General features: G+C 35.7%; 1 protein-coding gene across 2 annotated transcripts in view; it reads right to left on the bottom strand.

The window, feature by feature from the left end:
• MMP16 (matrix metallopeptidase 16) overlaps nucleotides 1-17,531 on the bottom strand; it is a 194,168-nt gene that overhangs the window by 12,515 nt on the left and 164,122 nt on the right. For both annotated transcript variants that reach the window (XM_005445407.4, XM_055704038.1), the window contains 3 exons: nucleotides 14,915-15,053; nucleotides 6,134-6,284; nucleotides 1,641-1,756 (listed from right to left, as the gene is read on the bottom strand). In XM_005445407.4, the coding sequence (XP_005445464.1) occupies nucleotides 1,641-1,756; nucleotides 6,134-6,284; nucleotides 14,915-15,053 (406 nt within the window). The remainder of the gene's footprint in view (nucleotides 1-1,640; nucleotides 1,757-6,133; nucleotides 6,285-14,914; nucleotides 15,054-17,531) is intronic.

Below are 17,531 nucleotides of genomic sequence, written 5' to 3'. Positions count from 1 at the left end.
CTGGGGCCGTTTTAGGCTTTCTGAGAAGCACAAGAATGCCTTCTTTCTCTTCTCCTCCTCACAATCTCATGTCATTTTTTACCACCGTCCTCATTCAAAGAACCAGGCAGACTACCACAGCCACTGGGGTAAAGAAGTGGCTTTGATGTAATCAAGTCTGTCCTGCCTCAGAAATGAGTCCTCTGCCTCTGCAGTACTTTCAGACCCACTGGTCTGAGTGTTACAGCAAGACAATTTTCATTTGTAATGAGACACACATGTTCCAGAGCTCAGTACAGAAAACTTATTATGAGGAATGCAATCCCCCTGCAATCAAGGTAAGCAAAAACCCCATACATACATATATACATACATATATGTGTCTGTCTGTGTATTACATTCCTTTTGGATGTAAGTCTTTAAAAATATGCCTTAAAAGTAATGGAGGGAAGAAAGCAGAGATTATACCCATTATGTTTTTCAGTGCATGCATAATGCTTGCACCCATTTCCACATATATGTGTATTTACAGTTAGTTACTGAATGTGATGTAGGCAGAATATCATCTTGACTGACCTACTTTCCAGTTAAAACCAAAACAAAACAAATAAAAGAAAGCACAAAAAAACATCCAGGCCAAAAGGCCAGAATCCAGAGAGGTTTTCTGCTTCTGGATAAAAAGAGAGACAAGGCAGGGAAGCAATTAAACTTTTCTGGAAAGGCCCCCAAACATTTTAATGGTAAATTACTCGATCAAGTTAGAGGTTGAAGTAGGAGACTGAAATTATTCATACAAGGAAAAAAATCTTTTTATCTGCTTATTAAAAGGAAATTAAAATAATAAGGCAATATATACATGTGCTGTCTATGAGGCAGACTAAACTCAGAACCTACTAATAAATAAATCATAAATGCCATACAAGAGTTCTCCAATAATCAGTGATGACAAATGCATATTTTTATTCCCATCAAAAGGATCTAATCTATGTGCAATGGAGGGCTCTGTTGGCAGCCTGCCAGCAGCCCCTGGGTAGCATTGAATTTTCGTAAGACGGAGGAGATTTTGGCTGCTCTCACTCCTTTGGAGGTGTGGCCAGCTGAGATCCTAGGTTCCTGCACATGACGATGCATCTTGATACAGGTAATAGCACTTCATGCTAACATCCTTGTGATCAGCATTTCTGCATCATGGGCTTATGACATCTTTGATTTACATAGATTCCTAAGGATATTTCTGCTTAGATAAAGATTTTTCTTCCCTTTTTTAGTTGTTCAGAATGAAATTAATACCCTCTAAGCTGTTTAAACAGCCAACACCTTGACAATTCAAATGGAGATATTGTGTGTTTAGGAAGCTTGTTTTAAAAGGTACTATAATTCAGCAGAGAACAAACATAATTAAGTGAATTAAGACACAGGGGGAAAAAAGAATGGAAATTAAAGTTTATGATACTAAATTTGAAAGATTTTCTCCACTGTGTTAAATGGTCCATGCAAACAAACAGCCATTTTCATGAAAGCAAGTTCTACAGGAGGAAATATTCTGTTTGTAAATCAAGAATTCCTTCTCTACTTAGCCTGAATAGTTAATCACCTCTCTACTACCCTACCTTACATAAATTTTGTTAGTAAATCATTAAAATAGGAATGTGTTTGCATACCATTTTCTTTGTGGACAAAGGCTCCCTGAGGAGATTCTGGGATACCTTTCCAAATTGTGATTGGTTTGGGATAACCAGGGTCCATGGATCTCATTTCTTCACTGTACCTCCAGTACCTGATTTTTTTTTTAAAGGGGAGGGAAAAAAAAAATCATTTATAAGGTAGCAGATGAGTAACTAGGTATTTTTTCCTTCTAATATTTGATACATTCACTAGCCACAAATGGGAATGCTTGACTTCTTGTCTTTAAACATACTACCTGATTACAAGGAAATCTATTTGCTGACTGGACAACAGTTTCATGTAAGCAGAAAGAAGATAAAAGATTTCTGCACTTTGACAACCAAATCAGGATGCATCTCACTTTTAATTGCAGCAATTCTGATGCCTGGTGTGTCTGCACAGTAACAGAGATACAACATATGCAAAGATACATTCATGTTTTAGATAACATTTTAATCATGAAAACAACCATAGTTTCAGATTAAAATACTCCCAGAAATTTTAACTCCTTATATGTATGCAGTACAGTAGCTTTTAATGTCATAATTAAGTAGATACAGTGTAATACAAAATTCAACCTGCTTTTGTGCCTTTTTGCCAGCCAGTCCTCCTCCAATTTAAAAACCTTACGCATGCACATTCTAGGCAACCTGAACATGTAAGAAGTATTTGCACTTGTGATTTTATTTACATGTACAGATAATTTCTTTGTTGTTACGCAGCTGGCTAAATTGCTATGCATATCTTATTATAAGCTGCTTCTGAGAATTAACATTTTGTATGTCTAGTATCTCTGTGTATCTGGATACACCAGTTGGGTGGGTTGTTTCATATTTTGATTCGTTCCACTCATTTAGAGCATAGCAGTTTAGAGCATAGTAGTCTTGGAGAATGTTTTGGGTTGTTGTTTTTTTTAATCAGTTTTATCCATGTGAAAAATCACATCAAAAGGCAGTCACGTGTCATTTCAGGACATCAAGAGCCTGAGAATATATCCCTTCAATTGATAATCTGGTCACTGCAGCAAACCTGACCCTCTTTCTAATCTGAATTCATTTGACTTCAGCTTTTAGAAACCCTTGTTGTGACCATTCCTGATACATTAAAGAGTCCATTTAGTGGATGATATTTTGTCCCTGCAAAGGTACTTAGACACTCTAATCAATCCACATCTTTTTTAAAAAGTGAAATGGTCTAAAATCCTCTGTATTTCTCCCTGTGTGGCATTTCTTTGGCTTTAAACTTCTAATGAAATTAAAAGGTGGCAGATTTCAAGTGGGTTAAGAGTTAGCAAGTTACATTAAAGAACATTTGTATTTTTTCTTTCTTATGCATAAATTATCTTTATAGCTTGATTTCTTAATCTAGTCACATATGCATCAGTAACCAGCCAACAATGTCCTTTATTTTGAAATTTAACATCTTTCAGAGTTTACATGTAGAAAGAAACAACATGTAGAAGTAGTAAACAAAGCTCTGACATCAATACGATTGCAACCAGTTCTTCTTCATCTTTTGACTCTGTGTTTCTTCTTCGTTTGCATTTTTTATCAACTACCTTACCTTTTACTCTGTCCCTTTTTCCCAGAACCCTATTTCCTACCTGCATACTTCCACTCATTTTACTTTTTTCTCTTCCAACTTTTAACCTTTTTGAGCTCCTCATTTTACACATCTGTATTTTTCCACTGGACTGCATGATGGAAATAGACAGTTCTATAGGACTTTTTAAAACATACATTGTCATTAAAAATATATCTTTAAGGACACAGCCAGTGCACACTCAAAAGTACCAAAACTACTGTTTTTTAAGAATGGATGACAAATCCTATGAGGGAAGGACTGATCATGGTACTATCTAGGCAATCTGTGCTGGAATAATGAGTGTGTCTACAGGGTAAGGAAAAGCCTAATCCTGATTCTCTTTAGCATGCCAAATGCTCACAAGCAGACTCCGCAATGATTTGAGTGATTTGAGCTTTAAAAACTACATATATTGTGCTACTGTATCTCAAAGGATAATAAAGTAACAGAGGGAAAATCAATGAAAGTGCACTTCGTGGCTTTAGAGAAAGGGAATTTGGAAAATATTTGCTTATACATGTTCTTTCCTGTATCTAATCCTATTAATGATATTCTGAACTATTGGATGACTAAGCTTTATGAAGAAAAAAATATTCATTTAAATTCTGAATGACAAAACCCAGTCACACCAGATGGGTCATGTGACAAAACCATGTGTCAAGAAATGCAGCAATATTATCTTGTTCTACACTACTCAGCTCTGGTAGGAGAGGAATGAGTAAGGGCAAAATGTTTTCTGTAGTCATCTTTTCTCCCCTCTTTAGCTTTCATACGATTATTAGGAAGAATTATCATTAGTCTTTAAATGGATCATTTCAAATATTAATAATAACAATCAATACATGAGCTGCTTTAGACATTTGAGTATTAGAATTTACAAATTGGACTTTTAAATCTTACTGGTGTTTTTCTTGGTTTGAGTTTTTTGTTTGGCTTGGTTTCACCCCTCCCCCCCTTTCCATTTTATAGCCAATATTTGATGCTTTGTATTCTATTGCTCTAACATTTTTATGTATACCCCTGTTCTGGGACATTTAACTCTGTCTAGATTCTGCCCTGGAGCTCCTTAACTAAGATTAATGTCAAAATAAAATAAGTATAGAGGTCCTTGACTTACATAAGGAGGAACATTGTTATTTTTGGTAACTTTTTGGTTCCCTTTCATTCTTACCTCCTGCCACCAGGAAGGTACATTCTCATGTGATACCTTCTTCAGGAAAAGATCCACCCCTACAGTAGACTTATACATACTACTAAAACCAGCAGGAGAATTCAACTCTAACTTTACATTAAGAAAAAACTGTGATATAAATAATACACATTGAGAAGCTTAGTGGTATATGGGTTTATTCCCACTGGTGGTCAATCTCCTGTAATAGCTCAATTATCTCTGCAAGGCTCATGTTGTTCTATCTTCTTCTAACACTCTGGCATTTATAACCTGCTGAGTTTTATTGTGCTTGTTAGCTCTAAGTAGCAACTTCTCCATCACCAGATGTTTTCTCTGATAGTTCTTTTTGTCTTCTGTTATTACCACTAGTGTTTTAGGAAAGTCTTGACTATAAGTAACTGCTCGTACATGGAAATATAAAAGGACATTGCTGTATAAAGGCTAAAGGAGTACAGGTCACATAAGATTCCTACTGTGCATACTTTCCCAGGAGTGTGGAGGTGGAAAATTATTACCTAAAATGAACATTAATATTTTAAAAATCTACTCAGCCACGGCAAGCAACTTATTTAGGTGGCCACCTTCTTTACTGTGGAAATTAATTGCTTGAAATGATACCTAGTTTTCAAACACCACAAACATTTTACTTAGTTATCTGCTTTTCTCATCAAGGGTGCTGGATATTTTTTTTTTTTAAAAAAAGCTTTTACAATAAAATTTGTTGTGGCAATCTGTAGTACAATATTCTAGTACTGCTTAAAAATGAGCAACTGTAGTGTGCTAAACATATTCTATGATGTGCATTAAATTAATTTAAGTGATCCATGAGTACTATTAGTGTCTCAAAATCCTAAATACTGCACAGTAACAAAAGCAGTCATCATACTTTTAACAATACTAATACAAACATTACAATTATTAATAAATAATAATTTTTCTCTGAGCACTTAGAATTTGCACAGTGAAACACCAATCAACAAATGGTAACATCATGAAAATCTGTCAACCCCATCCTTCATATAACTTGTAGGGATTAAAAAATTAATGAGTTCTCTTAACATCTCTATAAAGCCGACAAATATTATTTCCTTTATTTTTAGAGACAGGGAAATGAAGACACAGAGACACTAAGTGACTAATGCACGTCTCTTTCAGGACTGAAAAATACTCAGATTTTACCATCTTTTCCTGTTCTTTATTAATCACAAAAATAAGTGTCGCTTCTGAAGGGAACTGTAAGATTTATTTTAAAATAATTCCTAAGGAACTGCTCAAATTGTTCTCTAACTTCCTGGTTTAGCTGTCATTTCCCATTCTTACCTCATTTTTAAATAGTAGCAGAGATGTTATTTTCACTGACCTTAAAAAGCTTTAGATCACGCCTTGCCTGTTTATGTGCTAGAGTTTAGAAAAATGGATAAAAAGGAGCAGGTAAGAGTGTACATAACTATATTACTTTGAATATTTAAATTTAAATTTGCCACATCTACGATGTGCCTGTTGATTTCTAATACTTAAACTTTCCACTGGGTATACATACACTCATTTCAGTATAGTCACACAAATATAATTTAGGTTATAAGAAATGTGAAAACAACATGGCCTTCCAAGTTTCATTGACAGAAAATGAACTGTTTAAGTAGCTTGACTTCTCATTTTGAGAAATAGAGGAAAATATTAACATGCTTAACTAATATCCACCAAATTGATTCCTTGCAGAATCCCTGTACCTACCTATCTCCTTTGAAGAAGTAGGTTTTCCCAACATCTTCCCACCAAATTGCCGAATCAATGCCATGGGAAGGAATTCCGCTTCCAAGTGTTATCAAATCATGAGGATAACCTGGCTGGAGAGTAGTGTCCTTGAACACCCAGAACTTGTTACCTGTACAAAAGCATATAAATATACATATATAGTCTTCAGTACACTCAGTATTAATATTAATACACTGCTAAGAAATAAGAAAGACTCTCAAAGGGCTATATAGTGGTTCTGCCAAACACAATGAAATGAAAAATGTTCTATCACTGCAGATAATGCAAAATTAAATATGCCTTACAGATAACTTGCATTTATAAAACACCTTTCATTCAATAAGCCCACAGAATATTTTGGTACCAACTATATAGGGATCAAACTCAGAATGAAAATGAAGTCATCCCAAGAGGCTCTGTGGTTGATAATGTAATACATTTACAGTGATACCACACAACAGCTTTGAATTTCATGAGGAAAGAAGAGTGGATTTTAAGACAAAATGAGGTAAGAAAACTTATAAATAAATAAAAAATAGAAAATCCTATCCTCATGGAGACCATATACTTTTACTACTCTGTCTCTCCTTCTCCTCAAGAAGTGAAATTACAAAGGATGACCGGTTTATTTCTGAAATGGCCAGAGAATTTAAAATACTTTTCTTAGCATATTTTCTTTAGTGGCCTAAAGACAGCAAACTGAGGTTCTGATACTTTTCTTAGCATATTTTCTTTAGTGTGGCCTAAAGACAACAAACTGAGGTTCTGATGTCTCATAGGTGAAAACCTTGTGTTTCTGAAATTAATGGGGGATTGCCTTTAGTACCAGTGGCAGTCAGATTTAACCTCTGATTGTGGGTGATGAATCATTCAAAACCACCCAACTGACTTAATAGGTGCTGGTAATACAAGGTAGCTGTACGACTCTACCTGGTGTTAGCACAGTGTGTACACAAACCTCAGGTTACCTAAACTGTCTTAAATATGAAGAATAGCCTACTGCCTTCTGTACAGAGTGTTCAGTGGTTGAATCCCTACTGTTGCAGTTACTAGCGAAATATATTGTCTATATAGAGGAATGCATGTCTACAGAAGCAGCCGTTGTGCCAGTGTGTACCCCCCTCATACATTTTGGAGAGGATGCTTCCTGGCTCTTGTAACTGGATAGCTTACCTCACCAGCCCACAACTCCAGTTTCCCAGCTTCAGTTTGCTCTAGCATCCTAGGCAAGCTCTTCTTCCTCACTGAACACTTCCACAATTATCTCACCCGGTTCATCATCTCATATTAAGCCTTTAGTTTAACACTTTCCCCAATAATTGTGTTGTCCTCCAGAATCTTTACTAGGGTCTTCTCAACATATGGTGCCTCCTGTCTTATTCTTGCAACTATCTTCTCCTTTTTACATTTTTGCTTTCTTCAAATTCTTCTCCAAAATACACTCCTCACCTGTGTCTTTTTAGTAGAGACTTTCAAACACAGAAAGCTTTGGTTGAAAAAGGGGAATAAAGATCCTCATATGCCCCCTAGAAATAGGGAAAAGGGAGCATAATTTGCATTTTAGTACTTATCTGAAGAGCTTGCTTTGAGGCCTCTGTTGTGTAGGAACCATGTGCTTATTTTTCCTTCAAAGCACTACCTTCATCTGTGTTTCTAAAAAGCATTGCTATTTTTGGTAATAATATCACTGAAGGAAAAGATATTCTTTGACATCATGTAGACCCTTCTGAGTTACATCACAGAAAGGTCTAGAGAAGACCTATGGTCAAGTATTGTAAAGGCTGCCCAGGGAGGTGATGGAACCACCATCCCTGGAGGTGTTTAAAAAAATTGTAGATGTGGTGTTTAGGGACATGGTTTAGTGATGGTCTTGGCAGTCCTGGGTTAACGGTTGGACCTGATGATCTCAAAGGTCTTTTCCAACCTAAATGATTCTGTGAGTCTATGATTCTGTGAATACATATATGAACTGACCTGTTGGATACTTCACTTTGGTCTGTCCATTGTTATTTTTTATGATGACATTTAAAATATATGGGGAAAAGGTTAAAAATATATTTTACTCAAACACATTTGGAAAGAGATGGTAAGAGATAAAGTCGTGGTTGTCCATAGTAGTCATTGCACTTACCTGTAAGGCTAAGCAGGCTGTTACACAGACTTAGGAGGTTAAGGTACTGTGCTGTATAAATATTTTATAAGGAAATGTAATATTACCCCAAAGATCTAGGATCATGTGTATGCCAGAGTCACCAAGAGGGAAAATCTGGAGAGTTGTTTTGCAGTTGGTTTTATATTTTAGCTGACCCTCAGTGGTATTAAATGTTTGTTTAAAGTAAGGGGATTTTTAATCTCCCTGTTTGCACTGTAGTGATTTAAAGCATATTTTCATTTTATCACAGTTTTAATTAGGAGAGGGGATATAGTTTCAGTCCCTCCCATGCTGGGTTTCCAGAGTAAATTTTTTATCAGCTTCTTTACAGCTGCTTGTCACCCACTTCCAAGCACAGACGCTACAGTTCAGTCAAAAGATTCGTCTTCTCTTCCCTACCAGTTGAAGGAAGAAAGGGTTCAAACAATGAGTATGTACAGAGCCATTTGAAGTACTGAAAATAAAAGAGACACAGAGGTCTATTAAGAAGTCATGGAAAGCTGAGGTCTGTGTTGACCTGGGATTAGGGTCTGTGCTAACCTGGCAAGTACCCTTACTGAGATTCCTTACAAAATTCACTTATAGAGCTTGATTACACTGGGTGAGGATCTTCAGGCATTCACTGTCCCTCCTCCCATGTGGTTTTGCCAACTCACATGACTGGACACAGAAGGCTTCAGATGGTAATGACAGTTTCAAATGCAACGATAAGAGAAGTCATGCATTTTGGACCTTACTAGTTAGTACTTCTGGTGTGAACAACAGATGGCATCCAGTGAATGATACTGAGCCAGCTCATTTCTGTTTCAGAAGATCATTCAAAATGACAGCTGTTGCACAGCATTGAGAGGCATATGCTGTGATGTATGTAATGCTATTACCTTTCTCTGTGCCTCACAAGGAATAAACGTAACACCGGTTGTTAGGAATAGATCATTATCAGCCATACCCAACAAGTCAAATTTACCTATTAACAAGATCAGGTCATACCAAAATAAATAAGGGTTGAGCACACACCATTATAAGTGACAGCACAACTAAGCCAGGAATTTGTTGCATATTCATATAGACTGAAGTAGAAGGGAAGTGTAGATGTGGGAACAGCAGACTTAGAAACTAAATTCTTCTTCACATAATTTCTTAATAAGAACCAAATTATTTCTGGGTAAATAGAGAAAAGGTAAATTTAACAGTATTTTACGGAGACAGTGGGGCATTGAGAGCTCTAACATACATGGCCAAAACTTCCATTGATGCTACCTAGAGGGAATTGTATTTAACATCTGCTTTGGAGACACGTTTGGTCTGCTAGAACTGTGTCAATTGTTAATGGGAAGGACTGTATATAAGAAATCCAAATGTTCCATCTGGCTGACAGTTTTCACTTTGTTTGTTGGGGGGGTTGTTTGTTTGTTTGTTTGTTTCAGGGGGGTTTAGGTGATTTGTTGTTGGGTCTGTTGGTTTAGGGTTTTTTTCTGTTTAGCTTCTGTCCCTCAGCTGGAGGAAAGTGGGATCAGAGGATTTTCAAAAAACAGAAAAAACTGAGAAGCTTTCAAACTCCAAATATTAGGAGGAGTTAGAGCCGAAAATCAGTGCAAAACTTGCCTGGTTGTGATGAGAATTAACTCCTTTTATTTCTAGCTTATATTTATGTACCTTAAAATGTATTAAAAATGAATCCTTAAATCAGTATGCTTTCATTTAGCTCATATTGCACTTCCACTAGTGAATAATCAATACACCTCATTAATGTGATTATAATGGAAATAAAGAATTTATGACAAAACTAAAATTGTTATAGTTTGATCCTTCTTATAGATAACTAATGATCGTTCAGAGTCCTAGCTTATGCTAGCTTGGCAGAAACCATTGTATTTATTTTACAAATTTGTTTTTTAAGGTCAGTTGGTGGGTTTGTTATGCTCATGGAGAATAAAGCACCACATGTTTCCGGAAGTCTGGGCAACCTGCTGAATGTTTCACCTCTCTGCTTTTATTTTCTAATGTAAGATCTAGTATGATAACAAGTAGAATGGTAAAGTCACAAGCTGAGGATGAAGCAAGTGATAAAAAAGTCAAAATGTCTTACTTGTTGCAACAATGCTTTGTCAAATATCATCACTGTAGGGAAACAATTGAGAAGGATGAACTGTGACTGCAATTATTTGAAGTCTTTCAACATGTATATTTGACATTCTAAAAAAAATACTGGAAATAAAGGATATCTGTATTGCCATGCTTCACTTAAAATATTGAATATTTAACTCCAGATATTTTTCAGACTATTAACTACCTACTAACTACTGCAAACAATTATGCAGTTTTTAGCAAATGTAGTTCTTCCTTTGTAGAATCAGAATCCTAAATAGTTGTGCTTCTGGGCTGTCAGCAACCAAGACTTTTGTTCATGTTATTTACAATGTGTGTAGTGCAAGATCTGTGTGGGATATAGCATCTAATCACTGTGTTACAGTGATGAAACAAATTCTCAAAACTTTTAGGAATCATATTCAACCAAAGCCAGTTAAATCTAACCCTGAAGTTTGAGGTTTTTTCTTCAGTCATCCTTGCTCTTAATTTTGGTCTTTCAAGCCAGGATCAAATATTGTCATACTAAAATCCCCAAATTATTATTCATGCTTCCTTTATTCACATCCTCTCTTTCCCACATCAAGTTTCTGTCATATCTCTGCTCCATGATCTAACACTATAGTAAATCTATTTTTCAAAATAAAACTGTCAAGCAGTGGGATAAGTGCAGCTGAAAGTTATGATGGTGGCACTGGTAGTATGAGTTTTACAGCAGCATTTCTATTGCTACATTTGGTTTACCATAACATTTGAAAGTGCAGATGGCTTGACAATTTCATTTTTAGCACCATATAAATTCCCACAGGTACACAGAATAAATTTTACTATTCACGTTTCCTCATTGAAAAAAAAAAAAAAAAAGAAAAAAAAGTATCATTCTGGTGCCATCTTCTTATTATCATTCAGCATGGACACCAGCAGTGAATAATAACAATTTAAACATCTGTTTTTTATAAGCAGCCAACCACCAGATATTGCTATGAACTTTATGAGCTTTAGAAGGCACAAGGAGACAGGCTAAATATCTTAAGCCATGTATAACAAGCAAGCATCACTTTGTACTACAAGCACACCACTAAATTTTTACAGTTGTTTTTCCTTGTGAAAATAAATATTGATGCAAAAAACCCAACAAAACAAAACAAAATAAAAAAGGAAATAAAAGTTAAAATGGTAAAATTAAAAAGAAAAGAAAAATAAAAACCAATGGCATTTCAAAACTAAAGAAGACACTTGATCCAATATTCTTGAACTTGATTCATCTTGATTTTCTACAGATATCTAACACATTATGCATAATCCTCAAGTATTCTCAGGAGAGTAATGTCAGATAGGTAAGAATATAGTGATAGATTTTATTAGCACAAATTAAGAATAACTACATTTATCATAGCAAAATCATAAGCTATAAAAACGTTTCAAAGGTTCATCAATAAATGTTCCATCCTGAGCTGACATATCATTTGCATATGACTTATATTTTATAACATAGCTCCCATTTAAAAAAATAATTTTTTTAAATACTTTTATAAATTTTCTAATCTATACTTCTACTACTGAATGAATCTAACTGTATACACAAAGACAGGAAAACTCTAATGGTAATCAAAAAAAGTAATAAAAATCTAAATCTGTTTTATAATTTAAATCAACTGTTTAAAATTTGATGTTTGCCATCCTGAAGGACAAGGATTGAAACAAATCAAATAGAGCGTAGATTATTGAAAATAAATGAAATTTATATATTTCTAAAAAGATAAACAGTGTGTTTTAATACAGGATAGCTCATAAGGTCTATCCTGAGTGCATCTTAAATACAGAACATTGTTCATCCTGAATTTATGACAGCGTAGGCATGTAAAGAGAAGTAAGTTGGAAATTACTCACTAGCAGTGGCAGATGAGTAAATTGGCTTACTGCTTTCTTCACCTTCCTCAAAGAGTAGAGATACTGCTCCACAAGTATGAAAGCATGAGTGAAAATCAGTCAGCCACAGGAGGCCCTGTTTCACACTAGCAAAAAAGCCTCCAAAGTGAGTGAAAGAGAGTAATGGAGAGGGAAGGTGTCCTTGGAACATTTGAGCATCTGAAGAAGCAGCAGTGGCTTTTCTGAAGGGAGGATATTTACACACTGACCTGTTTCTCCAAAACACACCAGATATTCAAAACTCTATACCTTACAGGGAATTGGATGTTACAGATACCTTGAGAAGAAGCTTTGCAGACTTCAAAAATCTGCAAGTAAATGCTGTCATCACTCAAACACCACACTTTTCTGCCATGATGAACTGACCAGTCTTGAAGTGATTTGGAAAATGTTCTCTGAGGTGCACATAGTGACATTATTCCAGTCCAAGCTCTATGATAGCCTTCACTCCATATTTTCTATTTTTTCTACATGTTGGCTTAGGGATGTGCTTTGTGAACACATCTGTATGCAAGACTTCAAATGTAAAGATCCTTGGTTTGACCAGTTTTAGATCGGTAAAGCACACTACCTGGATAACATAATCTACTTGGTCATCATCTTAGCAATAATCAACTTGTCTATTTATATCACCTTTGGGAGGAAGACATATACCCTTCCCAGGAAAAAATTTTGTGAGGGAATGGAAGAAACAAGACAATTGTTACCTACAGTCTGTTTATATATACTTCTGTAATCATGTTCCACAAGGCAGCTGAAATCCTTGGCTAACAGGAATTTTCAAGGGCACACATACAAAAGACTCAGCTAAACCTATTGATTCTGTGGCAGTGGAAAACCATGAATTACACTGATATGCAAACACCATCAGGTAGATACTGGAAGTCATGTAGAGGAAGTGGCAGAGAAGCAAAAAGTCAGAAAAATCGCAGAAGGAAACATGAGGACTTTTGACCATAGCAAACAAAGGGACAATAGAAATGTCACTTGAAAAATAATTGAAGGAACATTGAAAAGAAAGCAGGTGGGAAAATACCTGCAACAGAAAATCCAAGTATCATAAGATAACAGCTAGAAAACACAAAACTAGCTGGTCTGAAATCACAGAATCACAGAATGGTTGAGGTTGGAAGGGACCTCTGGAGATCTAGTCCAATCCCCTGCTAAAGCAGGTAATCCAAGAGCAAGTTGCAGAGTCACGTCCAGGCTGGTTTTTAATGTCTCCAGAGCAGACTCCACAACCTCTCTGGGCAGCCTCTTCCAGTGCTCTGTCACCCTCAAAGAAAAGTTCTTCCTCACATTCGGGTGGAGCTTCCTGTGTTGCAGTTTGTGCCCCTTGTCCTGTTGCTGGGCACCACTGAAAAGAGCCCAGCCCCATCCTGTTAACCCTTCCCCTCAAGATACTTGTAGACATTGATAAGGTCCCCTCTCAGCCTTTTCTTCTCCAGGCTAAACAGGCCCAGCTCTCTCAGCCTTTCCTCAGAAGGTAGATGTTCAAGTCTCCTAATCAGACAGCATAAGCTGGGGGTGATGAGGAAGGAAAGGAACACAATATTCTGACTTCTAAGACCACAATCCTGCTGCTTGTGCTTCCTTTAATTAATCCTGATTATTTAATGTCCCAGGTAGAAAATAGAGAAGTTCTTCTTCTGTTTTTTATTATCTATAACCTATAGACAATGTTTTCATAGTGAATAAAATACTATGTCTAGCTCCCTGTTAATGATTCCACTTGTAAAAATTAATTTTTGATATAACAACTTAAAAAATATCTGTTTTTTTAATGAGTTAAGTGAATCAGTCACGTAACTAAACAGCTGAATCATTTTTCACATATCTATTCAGTTCCTTCTTTCTTCTTCCACATTATTATCTTATAAAACATACTTTACATGGTTTTCACTCTTTTGTTGCTAGCTGCTAAATGGGTATTTATTTAACATATAGGATAATTTTCTCATTAAATTAAAATTAGATGCATGTTCAAGAACTTTAATTTTGCAGAACAGCTGATGCCTGGAGTGAAACTTTGAAAAGAATGATTAGCAACAATTCAATCCATACAACATATTTTCTGGAGTTTTTGCTTCTTTAAAAATACTAAATACATATCTATGAAAAAGATACTTAATTCTCCCCACCTGAAAATCCTTGCATCACAATCACAGTTCTCAGATGAAACATGCTACAGTGCAGTACAGTGACATATATGTATCACAAATGTAATTTAAATATATGCAAATTTAATTTGTAAAAAGAAGAGCCAAAACCACAATAAAAAAAAAAATAGCTGTTCATTCTAGCTTCTGAATCCACATCTTTCAAGAGAGATTTCACAGTATATCATTGCATTGGTATGTCTATTATTTATACTTCCACATTTTTACTGAATATATAAGAGTAAGTGATCTGATTCTCTGAATGGTAAGAAGAAATTAAAGCTTTATGTAGTTGCCAAAATGAGAAAACATAACTCATATATTCTTCATTTAGCTACCAATTTACAACATGATTTACAAATCATTAGTAAAAATAAGAAATCATCACAGCCAAAAGTATTACACAAAATCTTACTTTTCTTCTTTTCTTACCTTTAAAGAAGACAAAATTCCCCTCACTGTTTTCATAAACTGCATCAATGCTGGGAGGCAGTCCCCTCCAGAAGTAGGTAATCTGCATGGGGTATCCATCCATCACCCTGTTGTTTCTGACTCGCCAAAACCACTGATCCTGGAAACCAAATATACATCTCTTACTATGCTTTGAGGCATTTGTATGTCTTCAGCTGCTGTCCTGAAAATACTGAACAGACTATCCTAGCATTTTTAGAACATGACCTCTCCCCATTCGCATAACCATATTTGTGTTTGCAGTCGTGCCACATCCACACATTACAAATGTGTCGGAGCTAGCTGGTCCTGGAGGTGGGAATAAGTTACCTATGTGAACTGTGTGTTTGGTGTAGATAGCCTTCAGAAGAACGTACAGCATGCTGTATGAGATGACATAACTTTCTCAGCATCATTCCTATAAGGGGCCCAACTTAACATTTGTGGACTGACTACAAGTGCTTTTACACTGAACTGTACGCGTATGTGTAAGTCTAATGTAATGGGACTACAGACAGGCTTTGAAGAAAAACTAATTCTGCAAGCCATTTGCAGTGGCTGCTAACAGTGAAAGGTTGACAGATACAGCTGTAACATTACTACATCAGTCTGACTAGAACTACACTTTGGTGACAACTTTACTGTAGTGAAGATTTGCAGTCTTTCCATGTAATAGCAAATCAAATGGTTAATATTACAGCCAGTTACAGGTGCTAAATCCAGTGTCCTGGTAAATCTCTCTTAGTTTGTTGCCATTTAAAATGTTTTCTCCCTGTGGGATATGGTATTACTTTCAGTGACAGTCATAGGGAAGTTGCATTGTTGAGAAACATTCAAGTTGAGAAATCAGAATGTGACAGATTAGGTGAGTGTTGATAAAGATGTTGTTGTACCTCTTCAGCTCTTATAACAACAGCAGTTCCAGTTCATCCAATATTTAGAGATGAAGGATAGGGTAAACAAGTATTTAACTTTTTACATACATTTGCACATGTTTACAGTATTACTATTATATAAAACAAAACCCTTTAAATGTTAAAAAAAAGTGCTATTCTGTCAGGTATCTGTCACAGTTTCACATGGCAGTTCAGCCTTCTTTCTGTACAGGTCAACTTGCCAAGCAAAAGAGAATTGTGCTCTTATGGGAATGGGCACAGCTTAGAGAGAAGATTAATACTTTGCAGGAGCAGGCTTGTGATGAACTGTATTTATCATCTTTCCAGATCTGAGATCACAGCTCTCTAATTGTTTATCTTTCCAATGACTCAAAAATTTATACATCTCTACAAAAAGTATTAGCCATACAAATACAAAACAGCTCAATATATATACAAAAACGTATCTTAATTGTGAGCATAAATAAGTCTAAAATTTGAAAGAGTTGTTTTGAGTCCCAGATTTCTGGGAACTTTAGCATTAAAAAAAGTTCAGATAGCTTACACAACCTTAAAAATATTATATCGAAAAGCTGCAATTCTCTGGAAATAATACTACTAAAATCCCTCACATTTTTTCATGTTTTGCTATTTCATTACCAGTGTAACAAAGTTACATTATTCTCACCTGATTAGACTCCTATTTTGAGCTTCAGTTGTTTGGTTTTGTTTGTTTGATTTTTTTTATTGTAAGAGGTATTATAACTTTTAAGGCAGGTCAATAAAGCAATTTTTTAGGATTAATTGACTAAATTCCAGTAAGAGAACTGGCAGAAGTGGGGGAATACAGCTTAGAGATACAAGTATTTAGGAAGGCCTAACTGAATCATGTGCTCGGAATGCCAGAACAGATGTCAACCTCTGATATTTTTTATTATAGCATGTAGATAAGACAAGAGTCCTTTGAAAAATTATAATAGGGGGAATAGACTCAAACCGATATTTGGAAGTAATTTTTCATTGAAACAGTAATAAATGCTTGAAATGGATTTTCAGGTCAGAATTTTGAGGCATCATCAATCTAGGAACGACTTAGGGAGGAATGATGTAATAATAAGTCTCAATAGGCCAAACAGTTCTTTGTCCTCTCCAAACATCTGTAAAATGCTTTCCTATAAAAAGCCAGGCAGTATCTCAGAGATCAGTTATTAAAGTTTAAAGAAAAGGACAAACAAGTAGCAAGCTTCAGTGATTTAAAAGTGCAGTCTTTGTGATATCTGTTACTACCTTCAGTACAATGCAATACTCCAGTCTTGTCTTCTTCACCCAGAGATAGAGATAACCCTTTTTATTTATCTGAATTTGGTTGCAAAAATACATCTTAGAAAACAATGTTTAGTGGCATGAAGGAACATATCCAGCTCTCATAAAATGTCCTCCAACTCAGAAGGACATGGATCAAGTTGTGGGTACAAAACAAGCAGGATATGTAAAACTGAACAAAGGCTGACTACTTAGCTGAATACAAAAGGACTTAAGTACACACATAATCACTTCACCAACAAAAGTCGTCAATGAAATGCTCAAGCTTCCAGGAGTTTCCCAATAGAATGCACATACTCCAGAAAGTCTGGACCTCAGGTCTATAGACAAAGCTTGTAACATTCTAGGTTGGCTAATTAATCTCAACTCTTAGCTAGTACACCAAAGCAGGTCTTGCAAAT

The sequence above is a fragment of the Falco cherrug genome, chromosome 3, assembly GCF_023634085.1.
Source record: "Falco cherrug isolate bFalChe1 chromosome 3, bFalChe1.pri, whole genome shotgun sequence".
In the NCBI taxonomy this organism is placed as follows: Eukaryota; Metazoa; Chordata; class Aves; order Falconiformes; family Falconidae; genus Falco; species Falco cherrug.
This window is presented reverse-complemented; position numbering and strand designations above follow the sequence as displayed.